The sequence below is a fragment of the Salmo trutta genome, chromosome 33 (genome assembly GCF_901001165.1).
Source record: "Salmo trutta chromosome 33, fSalTru1.1, whole genome shotgun sequence".
NCBI classification, from domain to species: Eukaryota; Metazoa; Chordata; class Actinopteri; order Salmoniformes; family Salmonidae; genus Salmo; species Salmo trutta.
Genome location: NC_042989.1, coordinates 17,516,758 through 17,529,292, shown reverse-complemented (window position 1 = coordinate 17,529,292; position 12,535 = coordinate 17,516,758). Strand labels below are relative to the sequence as shown.

The window sequence follows — 12,535 nt, the reverse complement described above, 5'->3', positions numbered from 1 at the left end:
ATTTACATAAGTTTTCAGACCCTTTGCTATGAGACTCAAAATTGAGCTTAGGTGCATCCTGTTTCCATTGATCATCCTTGAGATGTTTCTACATTGGTAAATTCAATAGATTGGACAGGCACACACCTGTCTATGTAAGGTCCCACAGTTGACAGAGCAAGTCAGAGAAAAAAACAAGAATTGTCTGTATAGCTTCGATACAGAATTTTGTCGAGGCACAGATCTGAGGAAGGGTACCAAAAAATGTCTGCAGCATTGAAGGTCCCTAAGAACACAGTGACCTCCATCATTCTTAAATGGAAGAAGTTTGGAACCACCAAGACTCTTCCAAGAGCTGGCCGCCCGGCCAAACAGCAATCGTGGGAGAAGGGCCTTGGTCAGGGAGGTGACCAAGAACCCGATGGTCACTCTGACAGAGCTCCAGAGTTCCTCTGAGGAGATGGAAGAAACTTCCAGAAGGACAACCATCTCTGCAGCACTCCACCAATTAGGACTTTATGGTAGAGTGGCCAGACGGAAACCACTCCTCAGTAAAAAGCACATGACAGCCCACTTGGAGTTTGCCAAAAGGCACCTAAAGGACTCTCAGATCATGAGAAACAAGATTCTCTGGTCTGATGAAACCAAGATTGAAGTCTTTGGCCTGAATGCCAAGCGTCACGTCTGGAGGAAACCTGGCCCCATCCCTATGGTGAAGCATGTTGGTGGCAGCAACATGCTGTGGGGATGGTTTTCAGTGGCACGGACTGGGAGATCAGGATCGAGGGAAAGATGAACAGAGCAAAGTACAGAGAGATCCTTGATGAAAACCTGCTCCAGAGCGCTCAGGACCTCGGACTGGGGCGAAGGTTCACCTTCCAACAGGACAACAACCCTAAGCACACAGCAAAGAGAACACAGGAGTGACTTTGGGACAAGTCTCTGAATGTCCTTGAGTGGCCCAGCCAGAACCCGGACTTGAAAGCGATCGAACATCTCTTGAGAGACCTGAAAATAGTTATGCAGCGACGCTCCCCATCCAACCTGACAGAGAGGGTGTGCAGTGAAGAATGGGAGAAACTCGCAAAATACAGGTGAGCCAAGCTTGAAGCATCATACCATAGACTCAAGGCTGTAATCGCTGCCAAAGGTGCTTCAACAAAGTACTGAGTAAAGGGTCTGACTACTTATGTGAATTATATATTTCAGTTTTTATTTTAAATACATTTACAAACATTTCTAAACCTGTTTTTGCTTTATTATTATGAGGTATTGTGTGTAGGGTGATGAGGGAAAACATTTTTTTAGACCCATTTTAGAATAAGCTGTAATGTAACAAAATGTGGAAAGAGTCAGGGGGTCTGAATACTTTCCAAATGCACTGTATATACAGTACCAGTCAAAAGTTTGGACACACCTACTCTTTCAAGGATTTTTCTATATTTTTACAATTTTCTACATTATAGAAAAATAGTGAAGACATCAAAAGTATGAAATAACACATGAAATCATGTAGTAACCAAAAAAGTGTTAAACAAATCAAAACATATTTTAGATTCTTCCTTTGCCTTGATGACAGCTTTGCAGACTCTTGGCATTCTCTGAACCAGCTTCACCTGAAATGCTTTTCCAACAGTGTTGAAGGAGTTCCCACATATGCTGAGCACTTGTTGGCTGCTTTTCCTTCACTCTGCGGTCCAACTCATCCCAAACCATCTCAACTGAGTTGAGGTCGGGTGATAGTGGAGGCCAGGTCATCTGATGCAGCACTCCATCAGTCTCCTTCTTGGTCAAATATCCCTTACACATCCTGGAGGTGTGATTTGGGTCATTGTCCTGTTGAAAAACAAATGATAGTCCCACTAAGCCCAAACCAGATGGGTTGGCGTATCACTGCAGAAGGCTGTGGTAGCAATGCTGGTTAAGTGTGCCTTGAATTCTAAATAAATCACTGACAGTGTCACCAGCAAAACACCCCCAGACCTCCTCCTCCATGATTCACTGTGAGAACCACACATGTGGAGATCATCCATTCACCTACTCTGCGTCTCACATAGACACGGCAGTTGGAACCAAAAATCTCAAATTTGGACTCATCAGACCAAAGGACAGATTTCCACCAGTCTAATGTCCATTGCTCGTGTTTTTTGGCCCAAGCAAGTCTCTTCTTCTTATTGGTGCCCTTTAGTAGTGGATTCTTTGCAGTAATATGACCACGAAGGCCTGATTCACGCAGTCTCCTCTGAACAGTTGACATTGAGATGTGTCTGTTACTTGAACTCCGTGAAGCATTTATTTGGGCTGCAATCTCAGGTGCAGTTAACTCCAATGAACTTATCCTCTGCAGCAGAGGTAACTCTGGGTCTTTCTTTCCTGTGGCGGTCCTCATGAGAGCCAGTTTCATCATGGCGCTTGATGGTTTTTGCGACTGCAAAGTTCTTGAAATGTTCTGTATTGACTGACCTTCATGTCTTAAAGTAATGATGGACTGTCATTTCTCTTTGCTTATTTGAGTTGTTCTTGCCATAATATGGACTTGGTGTTTTACCAAATAGGGCTTTCTTCTGTATACCACCCCTAACTTGTCACAACACAACTGATTGGCTCAAACGCATTAAGGAAAGAAATTCCACAAATGTACTTTTAACAAGGCACACCTGTTAATTGAAATGCATTCCAGGTGAAGCTGGTTGAGAGAATTCCAAGAGTGTGCAAATCTGTCATCATGGCAAAGGGTGGCTACTTTGAAGAATCTCAAATATAAAATACATTTTGATTTGTTTAACACTTTTTTGGTTACTACATGATTCCATATGTGTTATTTCATAGTTTTGATGTCTTCACTATTATTCTACAATGTAGAAAATAGTAAAAATAAAGAAAAACCCTTGAATGTGTAGGTGTGTCCAAACTTTTACTGGTACTGTATACAAAGTATGTGGATACGCCTTCAAATTAGTTGATTCAGCTACACGGGTGTATAAAGTCGAGCAGATAGCCATGCAATCTCCATAGACAAACATTGGCAGTAGAATGGCTTTACTGAAGAGCTCAGTGACTTTCAACGTAGCCCTGTCATAGGATGCCACCTTTCCAACAAGTCAGTTCGTCAAATTTCTGCCCTGCTAGAGCTCCCCCGGTCAACTGTAAGTGCTGTTATTGTGAAGTGGAAAAATCATCTGTCCTTGGTTGCAGCATTCACTACAGAGTTCCAAACTGCCTCTGGAAGCAACGTCAGCACAATAACTGTTTGTCGGGTGCTTCATGAAATGGGTTTCCATGGCTGAGCAGCCACACACAAGCCTAAGATCACCATGTGCAATGCCAAGCCGGCTGGAGTGGTGTAAAGCTTGCCACCATTGGACTCTGGAGCAGTGGAAAGGCATTCTCTGGAGTGATGAATCACGCTTCACCATCTGGCAGTCCGATGGACGAATCTGGGTTTGGCAGATGCCAGGAGAACGCTACCTGCCCGAATGCATAGTGCCAACTGTAAAGTTGGAGGAATAATGGTCTGGGGCTGTTTTTCATGGTTTGGGCTAGGCCCCTTAGTTCCAGTGAAGGGAAATCTTAACGCTACAGCATACAATGACATTCTAGACGGTTCTGTGCTTGCAACTTTGTGGCAACAGTTTGGGGAAGGCCCTTTATTGTTTCAGCATGACAATGCCACCATGCACAAAGCGAGGTCCATACAGAAATGGTTTGTCGAGATCGGTGTGGAAGAACTTGACTGGCCTGCACAGAGCCCTGAGCTCAACCCCATCGAACACGTTTGGGATGAATTGGAAACCTGACTGCGAGCCAGGCCTAATCGCCCAACATCAGTGCCCGACCTCACTAATGCTCTTGTGGCTGAATGGAATCAAGTCCCTGCAGCAATGTAACAACATCTAGTGGAAAGCCTTCCCGAGAAGAGTGGAGGCTGTTATAGCAGAAAAGGGAGGACCAATTCCATATTAATGCCCATGATTTTGGAATTAGATGTTCAACGAGCAGGTGTCCACATACTTTTGGTCATGTAGTATATCTTCCAATGCGTTGTGCTCATACGGCTTAGTGGTTGCGCTCAGACAATTTTGTCCTGACACCCGCCCTGTAGCAAAACACATGACGTCATCAGCAATGCGCTCGTGGTCGTTGATGAGTCAAACTAGCTGGTTAATTGCAATGTATTGGGACAATTTCCCTTGCTTTATTTAACCAAGCAGCAAACACATTGCGGAAAAGTTGTTGATAATGGATTACTGCAAAGACCGTCTTAAAGCAGACTGTGAGCTGTTGCTGAGTGGATTTCAGCAGACAGAATCGGTGCGATACGAGCTATTCTTGACGATATGGAAAGAGATGAAGTTCCAAAGTATTTTCTAGTAAGATTCTCTTTTTTTGTTAGACTAAAATCTACTGCTCTGTCACCTGTAAAATATAGTCTGTCTCAACTTCTCTGAATTTCATTAGCATCACCTGTTCCAATCCTGAGTGTTGCGATATGTTGTGAGTGTAACGTTGTCATGTATATGGTTTCATATTTGCGTCTGTCTTGTGTCTTTTACAGTGGAAAAATGGAAAACAATCTAAAGAGGCTGTTCAGCCGTGAAGTCCTGGCTACAGCGTACACATACTTTCTACCACCATACACTTTTCAGATTAGAGTTGGGGCCTTGTACCTGCTCTATGGGCTATACCACTGCCAACTGTCCACACCAAAGGAAAAGGTTAGATACTCTGGTTTCACTGAAATACAGATTTCACCACCCACTATATAGCAGAACTACCATTGAATGTTTGAGATACAATTTTGAGTCTTGGACAACATATTCATACACAAACACATTGAATTATTATCTGTATACACTTGCATTTGTGTTCGTTCAAGGCTAGCTTTTTCAAGCAGAAATTTGCTTCCTGCAACACAAACTCAAAAAAGTTCTGGGACACTGTAAAGTCCACAGAGAATAAGAGCACCTCCTCCCAGCTGCCCACTGCACCGAGGATAGGAAACTCTGTCACCACTGATAAATCCACTATAATTGAGAATTTCAATAAGCATTTTTCTACGGCTGGCCATGCTTTCCACCTGGCTACCCCTACCGCGGTCAACAGCACTGCACCCCCCACAGCTACTTGCCCAAGCCTTCCCCATTTCTCCTTCCCCCAAATCCAGTCAGCTGATGTTCTGAAAGAGCTGCAAAATCTGGACCCCTACAAATCAGCCGGGCTTGACAATCTGGACCCTTTCTTTCTAAAATTATCTGCCGAAATTGTTGCAACCCCTATTACTAGCCTGTTCAACCTCTCTTTCGTGTCGTCTGAAATTCCCAAAGATTGAAAAGCAGCTGCTGTCATCCCCCTCTTCAAAGGAGGGGACACTCTTGACCCAAACTGCTACAGACCTATATCTATCCTACCCTGCCTTTCTAAGGTCTTCGAAAGCCAAGTCAACAAACAGGTTACTGACCATTTCGAATCCCACCGCACCTTCTCCGCTATGCAATCTGGTTTCAGAGCTGGTCATGGGTGCACCTCAGCCACGCTCAATGTCCTAAACGATATCGTAACCGCCATCGATAAGAAACAATACTGTGCTGCCGTATTCATTGACCTGGCCAAAGCTTTCGACTCTGTCAATCACCTCATCAGCAGACTCAATAGCCTTGATTTCTCAAATGATTGCCTCACCTGGTTCACCAACTACTTCTCTGATAGAGTTCAATGTGTCAAATCGGATGGCCTGTTGTCCGGGCCTCTGGTAGTCTCTATGGGGGTGCCACAGGGTTCAATTCTTGGGCCAACTCTTTTCTCTGTATACATCAATGATGCAGCTTTTGCAGCTGGTGAGCCTCTGATCCACCTCTACGCAGATGACACCATTCTGTATACTTCTGGCCCTTCTTTGGACACTGTTAACAACCCTCCAGACGAGCTTCAATGCCATACAACTCTCCTTCCATGGCCTCCAACTGCTCTTAAATACAAGTAAAACTAAATGCATGCTCTTCAACAGATTGCTGCCTGCACCTGCCCGCCCGTCCAGCATCACTACTCTGGACGGTTCTGACTTAGAATATGTGGACAACTACAAATATCTAGGTGTCTGGTTAGACTGTAAACTCTCCTTCCAGACTCACATCAAACATCTCCAAGCCAAAGTTAAATCTAGAATTGGCTTCCTATTTCGCAACAAAGCATCCTTCACTCATGCTGCCAAACATACCCTCGTAAAACTGACCATCCTACTGATCCTCGACTTCGGCGATGTCATTTACAAAATAGCCTCCAATACCCTACTCAATAACCTGGATGCAGTCTATCACAGTGCCATCCATTTTGTCACCAAAGCCCCATATATTACCCACCACTGCGACCTGTACGCTCTCGTTGGCTGGCCCTCGCTTCATACTCGTCGCCAAACCCACTGGCTCCAGGTCATCTACAAGACCCTGCTAGGTAAAGTCCCCCCTTATCTCCGCTCACTGGTCACCATAGCTGCACCCACCCGTAGCACGCGCTCCAGCAGGTATATCTCTCTGGTCACCCGCAAAGCCAATTCCTTCTTTGGCCGTCTCTCCTTCCAGTTCTCTGCTGCCAATGATTGAATGAACTACAAAAATCTCTGAAACTGGAAACACTTATCTCCCTCACTAGCTTTAAGCACCAGCTGTCAGAGCAGCTCACAGATCACTGCACCTGTACATAGCCCATCTATAATTTAGCCCAAACAACTACCTTTTCCCCTACTGTATTTTTTATTTTTTTATTTTGCTCCTTTGCACCCCATTATTTCTATTTCTACTTTGCACTTTCTTCCACTACAAATCTACCATTCCAGTGTTTTACTTGCTATATTGTATTTACTTTGCCACCATGGCCTTTTTTGCCTTTACCTCCCTTATCTCACCTCATTTGCTCACATTGTATATTGACTTATTTTTCTACTGTATTATTGACTGTATGTTTGTTTTACTCCATGTGTAACTCTGTGTTGTTGTATGTGTCGAACTGCTTTGCTTTATCTTGGCCAGGTCGCAATTGTAAATGAGAATTTGTTCTCAACTTGCCTACCTGGTTAAATAAAGGTGAAATAAAAAAAAATCATTATTCACATATAATGCATGCTTTTTAACATAAGCTGTTATTTTTCTCTTGTCTACAGATAAGGCTAGCTCTGAAGGACTGGGAGGAAGTGAGGAAGTTCCAGCAGGATGCAGTTAGTGCCCAGCACTTTGATGTGGTCTACATCATCAGACAGCTCATCTCACAAAAAGCTTTCTACTTCACTGTCATGCCCACACCAGTAAGATCTCCAGTCTTCTTTAGCTTGCTGTCCACATCAACAAATGGATAGACCCTGTAGAGTTAATACAGAATCATCCCTAGTTGAATGATTGCACATGAGTAAAGGGTTAGATGTGTTAAAAATTCTCACAAATGCTTGAACATTTGTGCTATAGCCTCATCATTGTTTTATAAGAAGGCTGTTAGGAACATTCATTGTTGATTTATTTGAATCCATCTACATGATATCTTTCTCCTTGTGCAGCTGATTTTCAATGTGAAGAAGAGCAACAAGAACTCAAGAACCGTGTGTGAGGATTTCCTTGAGAGAGCGGCCCGGCCACAGGAGCTGGTCAGCATGGACATGCTTGAGGTGAGCTAGTAGAACGACCATGTATTCCTACACACGCACACAAGCAGCAGGTTGGAATGGCAGACAAGAGCCCGAATGATACTTTTGTCTTTACTTTCTCAGAGATTATAAACCAGGGTACATGTCGTTTAAGAGGCACTACTAGTGTCACTGCTGTACTAGGGCCTACATGTTACTGTGTGTATTACGGGCTCTGATGTTGTGGTGTATGTGTGTATGCTATGGATGAACACAGGAGCTGGCGAACGTACATGAGCACTATGAACAGGTGAAGGCATCAATTTCAGTCAATCCAGGCCAGCCAGACCCATCCATCAATCTGATCCACAAGAACTTGGTGCCACGGCTACACAACACTGTCGTGGGATTCTACAACTGGCAGAAGGCTCAGGTTAGAGATCTGCTCATCATAGCTGTCTTGTTTGTGTGTGCGTGCGTTTGTGTGAGAGAGAGAAAGTGTGTGATACACCTACCGTTATGCTAAGATTGTGTGCTTTATGTTAAATTATGTTTAGGGTTCGAAAGATAGAGTAGATGGAGATAGCGGCGAGGGAACTTCAAATAAGCACGAGGTGAGTTTTAATATACCAAAATAAACCACTATCAGAAGATTTCTTTGTTCTAAATTCACGCCTATGTTGAATTTAAGACTGATTATTATTTGTGTGTCGTGTCCACAGATTTTCTCCACTGCCCTCAATACACATGTCTTGCAGTAATGACTTTGGCCAGAGGGTGGCACTGTGGTCAACATGTTTTCTCTTTTATTCTCTTCCCAGAGTTCCCAGCGAGCTCAGCGTCTTGCATCCATCAAGTCTAAATCATATGGTCAGATAGTGGAGGTTTGTAAAGTTTTTTTCCTATGTACAAACTTACACATACCGTTTTTGGTCCTGCTTTATTTGAAGTGCATCTTATGAAAGTGTCATAAAGGCTTCATATAGGCTTCATAAGCACTACATAAATGCTTCACAAATCATCTATAACCATATATCATGCTCTATAAAGATTCATAATGTGGCATAACCATCCATTTATTTGTTCACATTTATTAATCCTTTATAGAGCATATACGGTTATAGATGATTATTGACCTATTTATGTAGTGCTTATGAAGCCTATATGAATGCTTTATGAAGCCTTCATAAGATGCACTTCAAATAAAGTGGGACCCAGTTTTTGTCTCATCTCAAGTTAATTGGTTCACTTTAATTCTAATCTCTGTAATGACTGGGATGGTGTGCTCCTATTAGAGAATTTTTTTCATATAATGGAGCATTACGTTTCTCCCCATAGGCCTCCAAGGCCCGGCGACACCGGCAGGTTGGAAGGGATGAGGTGGTGATTGCTAAGGAGACCTCGCACCATAAGAGACTCAAGTCACTCAAACAAAGGACCAGTCATCTGACCCAAGGCAAGTCCCTATGTACCCGCCTGCCAGTAGGCCTGTTCTTCACATCACCTTAAAATGGTCCTGATCAACTGACAGTCTGTGTGTCCAACTAACAATCTGTATGTCCAACAGGCGCTGCAAGGGAAGAAGCTCTGAAAACCACCAGGCTGTGGTGCATGAGTCAACTTGAAGCTCAAGGTATGTAAGGACTGTGGCACACGGGGTGAATGGATGTGGCAAGGTCACCACACACTCAAGTATCTGCTCAGACAATTTTGATTCAGATAGTGGTAGTTCTAGAGATGAATGTGATTGGATAATACAATTATGCTGTAATGTATTTGATATGAATGATTAGGGCTGGGAATTGCCACGGACCTCACTATACAATATTATCATGATACTTACACTACCGGTCAAAAGTTTTAGAACACCTACTCATTCAAGGACTTTTCTTTATTTTTACTATTTTCTACATTGTAGAATAGTAGTGAAGACATCAAAACTATGAAATAACACATATATGGAATAATGTAGTAACCAAAAAAGTGTTCAACAAATCAAAATATATTTGAGATTCTTCAAAGTAGCCACCCTTTGCATTGATGACAGCTTTGCACACTCTTGGCATTCTCTCAATCAGCTTCACTTGGAATGCTTTTCCAACAGTCTTGAAGAAGTTCCCACATATGCTGAGCACTTGTTGGCTGCTTTTCCTTCACTCTGTGGTCAGACTCATCCCAAACTATCTCAATTTGTTTGAGGTCGGGGGATTGTGGAGGCCAGGTCATCTGATGCAGCACTCCAGCACTCTCCTTCTTGGTCAAATAGCCCTTATACAGCCTGGAGGTGTGTTGGGTCATTGTCCTGTTGAAAAATAAATGATAGTCCCACTAAGCCCAAACCAGATGGGATGGCATATCGCTTCAGAATGCTGTGTTAGCCATGCTTGTTAAGTGTGCCTTGAATTCTAAATAAATCACAGACAGGGTCACTAGCAAAGCCCCCCACACTATAACACCTCCTCCTCCATGCTTTATGGTGGGAACCACATGTGGAGATCATCCGTTTACTCACACTATGTCTTACAAAGACACGGCAGTTGGAACCAAAAATCTCCAATTTGGACTCCAGACCAAAGGACACATTTCCACCAGTCTAATGTCCATTGCTCATGTTTCTTGGCCCAAGCAAGTCTCTTCCTATTGGTGTCCTTTAGTAGTAGTTTCTTTGCAGCAATTTGACCATGAATGCCTGATTCACACAGTCTTCTGTGAACAGTTGATGTTGAGATGTCTGTTACTTGAACTCTGTGAAGCATTTATTTGGGCTGCAGTTAACTCTAATGAACTTATCCTCTACAGCAGAGGTAACTCTCGGGCTTCCATTCCTGTGGCGGTCTTCATGAGAGCCAGATTCATCATAGCTCTTGATGGATTTTGCGACTGCACTTGAAGAAACTTTCAAAGTTCTTGAAATGCTCCATATTGACTGACCTTCATGTCTTAAAGTAATGATGGACTGTCATTTCTCTTTGCTTATTTGAGCTGTTCTTGCCATAATATGGACTTTTTCTCTTACCAAATAGGGTTATCTTCTGTATACCACCCCCACCTTGTTACAGCACAACTGATTGGCTCAAACACATTAAGAAGGAAAGAAATTCCACAAATTAACTTTTAAAAGGCACACCTGTTAATTGAAATGCATTCCAGGTGACTACCTCATGAAGCTGGTTGAGAGAATGCCAAGAATGTTCAAAGCTGTCAAGACAAAGTGTGGCTATCTGAAGAATCTCAAATATAAAATCTATTTTGATTTGTTGAACACTTTTTTTGGTTACTACATGATTCCATGTGTGTTATTTCATAATTTTGATGTCTTCACTATTCTACAATGTAGAAAATAGTAAAAATAAAGAAAAACCCTTGAATGAGTAGGTGTTCAAAAACTTTTCACCGGTAGTGTAGTTTCCGATACGGTATGTATTGCGATTCAATGTTCCAAACATATTGGTCACTTGTCTGCTGCAGAGGAACAAGAAAGACCCATGAGAAAACGAGTTTTGATCAGTCATGGAAATAAATGTGCTGAAAACAAATTGGCTCCCTATTTTAAAAAGAAGATGGAGAACAAGCTATGAAGGAAAAATACTGGAGTTTTGGTGCAGATACAGCCAACTAATGCAAAAATAATATTGTGATATTGTCAAAACGCTACGATATATTGTGAAAAATAATATTCCGATATGTAACTATCTATTTTTTTCCCCCATCACTATGAATGATTGGAATATTTATTATTTAAATGTAACCTTTATTTAACTAGGCAAGTCAGTTAAGAACAAATTCTTGTTTACAATGACGGCCTACCGGGGAACAGTGGGTTAAACTGCCTTGTTCAGAGGCAGGACGACAGATTTTTACCTTGTCAGCTCGGGTATTCGATCCAGCAATCCCCGATTACTGGCCCAACGCCCGATTACTGCTGCCCCAGGAATAGAAGTGTAATGTTATGAATTTTGCTCTCTGCTTGTCCCATTTAGAAACAACAAAAAAGAAAAAGAAAAGGAAATTCAAATGGTGATGTCACAGAAGAGGAAAAAGGTACCCGAAGTGTTGGTTTGGTTTAGAGAGTCAGTCAGACATCAATCCCTGTGTACCACCACAATCATCATCTTTGGTACAAATGATTTTATCCAGCATACATCTGGTTTCACCATAGGTGTTGTTAATCACTCAAAATGCAATGATTTTAAAGTCTGGTACATAAGGAAGTTAGTTTCTCTAGGTGTTACCCTTCATTTATGAAGGCTTCAAAGACATGCAAAGATTTTGTACATGTCGCAGTAAAACATTTAATTATTGTGCTGGTATCAGTCAATGATATGGATAATTTGTTTCCATCACTGACAATTTTACTCACTACTTGATGCTTGAAAATATTGAGAAAAAAGTTAAATTACATCGAAAACCAAGTTCCCTTTCAAATGCCTATGATGTTTTTGATGCTGTTGTTGGAACATCAAATTTTTTCACTGTTATGGAGTTGAGTTCAGAGAACATAATGTTGTCACAGATATGTAAGTCTCTTTATCAAAATGTATTGGTCACGTCCCGAATACAACAGGTGTGGACTTTACAGGGAAATGCTTACTTACAAGCCCATTCAACATTACAGTTAAAAAGTAAGACAATAGTAAGACAATAGTAACACAATAAGAAACAGTAACAAGGCTATGTACAAGGAGTATCAGTTCTGAGTTCTCTGTTTATATGACGGCACTTTTTTTATAAACATACATTTTTACAGAATGTTTGTGGTTTCTCCTTTTTATGCTGTCCTGGTTCCTGCATTCCAGTCTTTATTCTCTTGCCCACCATCTTACATTGTGTTTATGTTTCTGTGGGTGCGTTTGTGCATCCTTGATTGAATGAGCAGCCAGGCAATTTAGCTGGATGGCACTGGCAGTATGACCTCTGAGGTCAGTATGGACTGCTCTCCTCTCTGATCAC

At 42.2% G+C, this 12,535-nt stretch overlaps 1 protein-coding gene across 1 annotated transcript; it reads left to right on the top strand.

Annotated features, from left to right (window-relative positions):
• Positions 1-4,088: 4,088 nt before the first annotated feature.
• snapc1b (small nuclear RNA activating complex, polypeptide 1b) lies at positions 4,089-12,334 on the top strand. The gene is made up of 10 exons (XM_029730060.1): positions 4,089-4,349; positions 4,535-4,694; positions 7,133-7,273; positions 7,520-7,627; positions 7,863-8,018; positions 8,143-8,199; positions 8,407-8,469; positions 8,924-9,041; positions 9,153-9,218; positions 11,566-12,334. Exons 1-10 carry the CDS (start codon positions 4,219-4,221, stop codon positions 11,604-11,606), a joined length of 1,041 nt encoding a protein of 346 aa, XP_029585920.1. The 5' UTR covers positions 4,089-4,218; the 3' UTR covers positions 11,607-12,334.
• The last annotated feature ends 201 nt before the right edge of the window (positions 12,335-12,535 follow it).

Bases quoted from the DNA above. Each gene is read 5' to 3' on its own strand.
- snapc1b (XM_029730060.1), top strand. From the start codon at position 4,219: ATGGATTACTGCAAAGACCGTCTTAAAGCAGACTGTGAGCTGTTGCTG. The intron at 8,470-8,923 runs GTTTGTAAAGTT...TTCTCCCCATAG, and splicing joins CATATGGTCAGATAGTGGAG to GCCTCCAAGGCCCGGCGACA. The intron at 9,042-9,152 runs GCAAGTCCCTAT...TATGTCCAACAG, and splicing joins GACCAGTCATCTGACCCAAG to GCGCTGCAAGGGAAGAAGCT.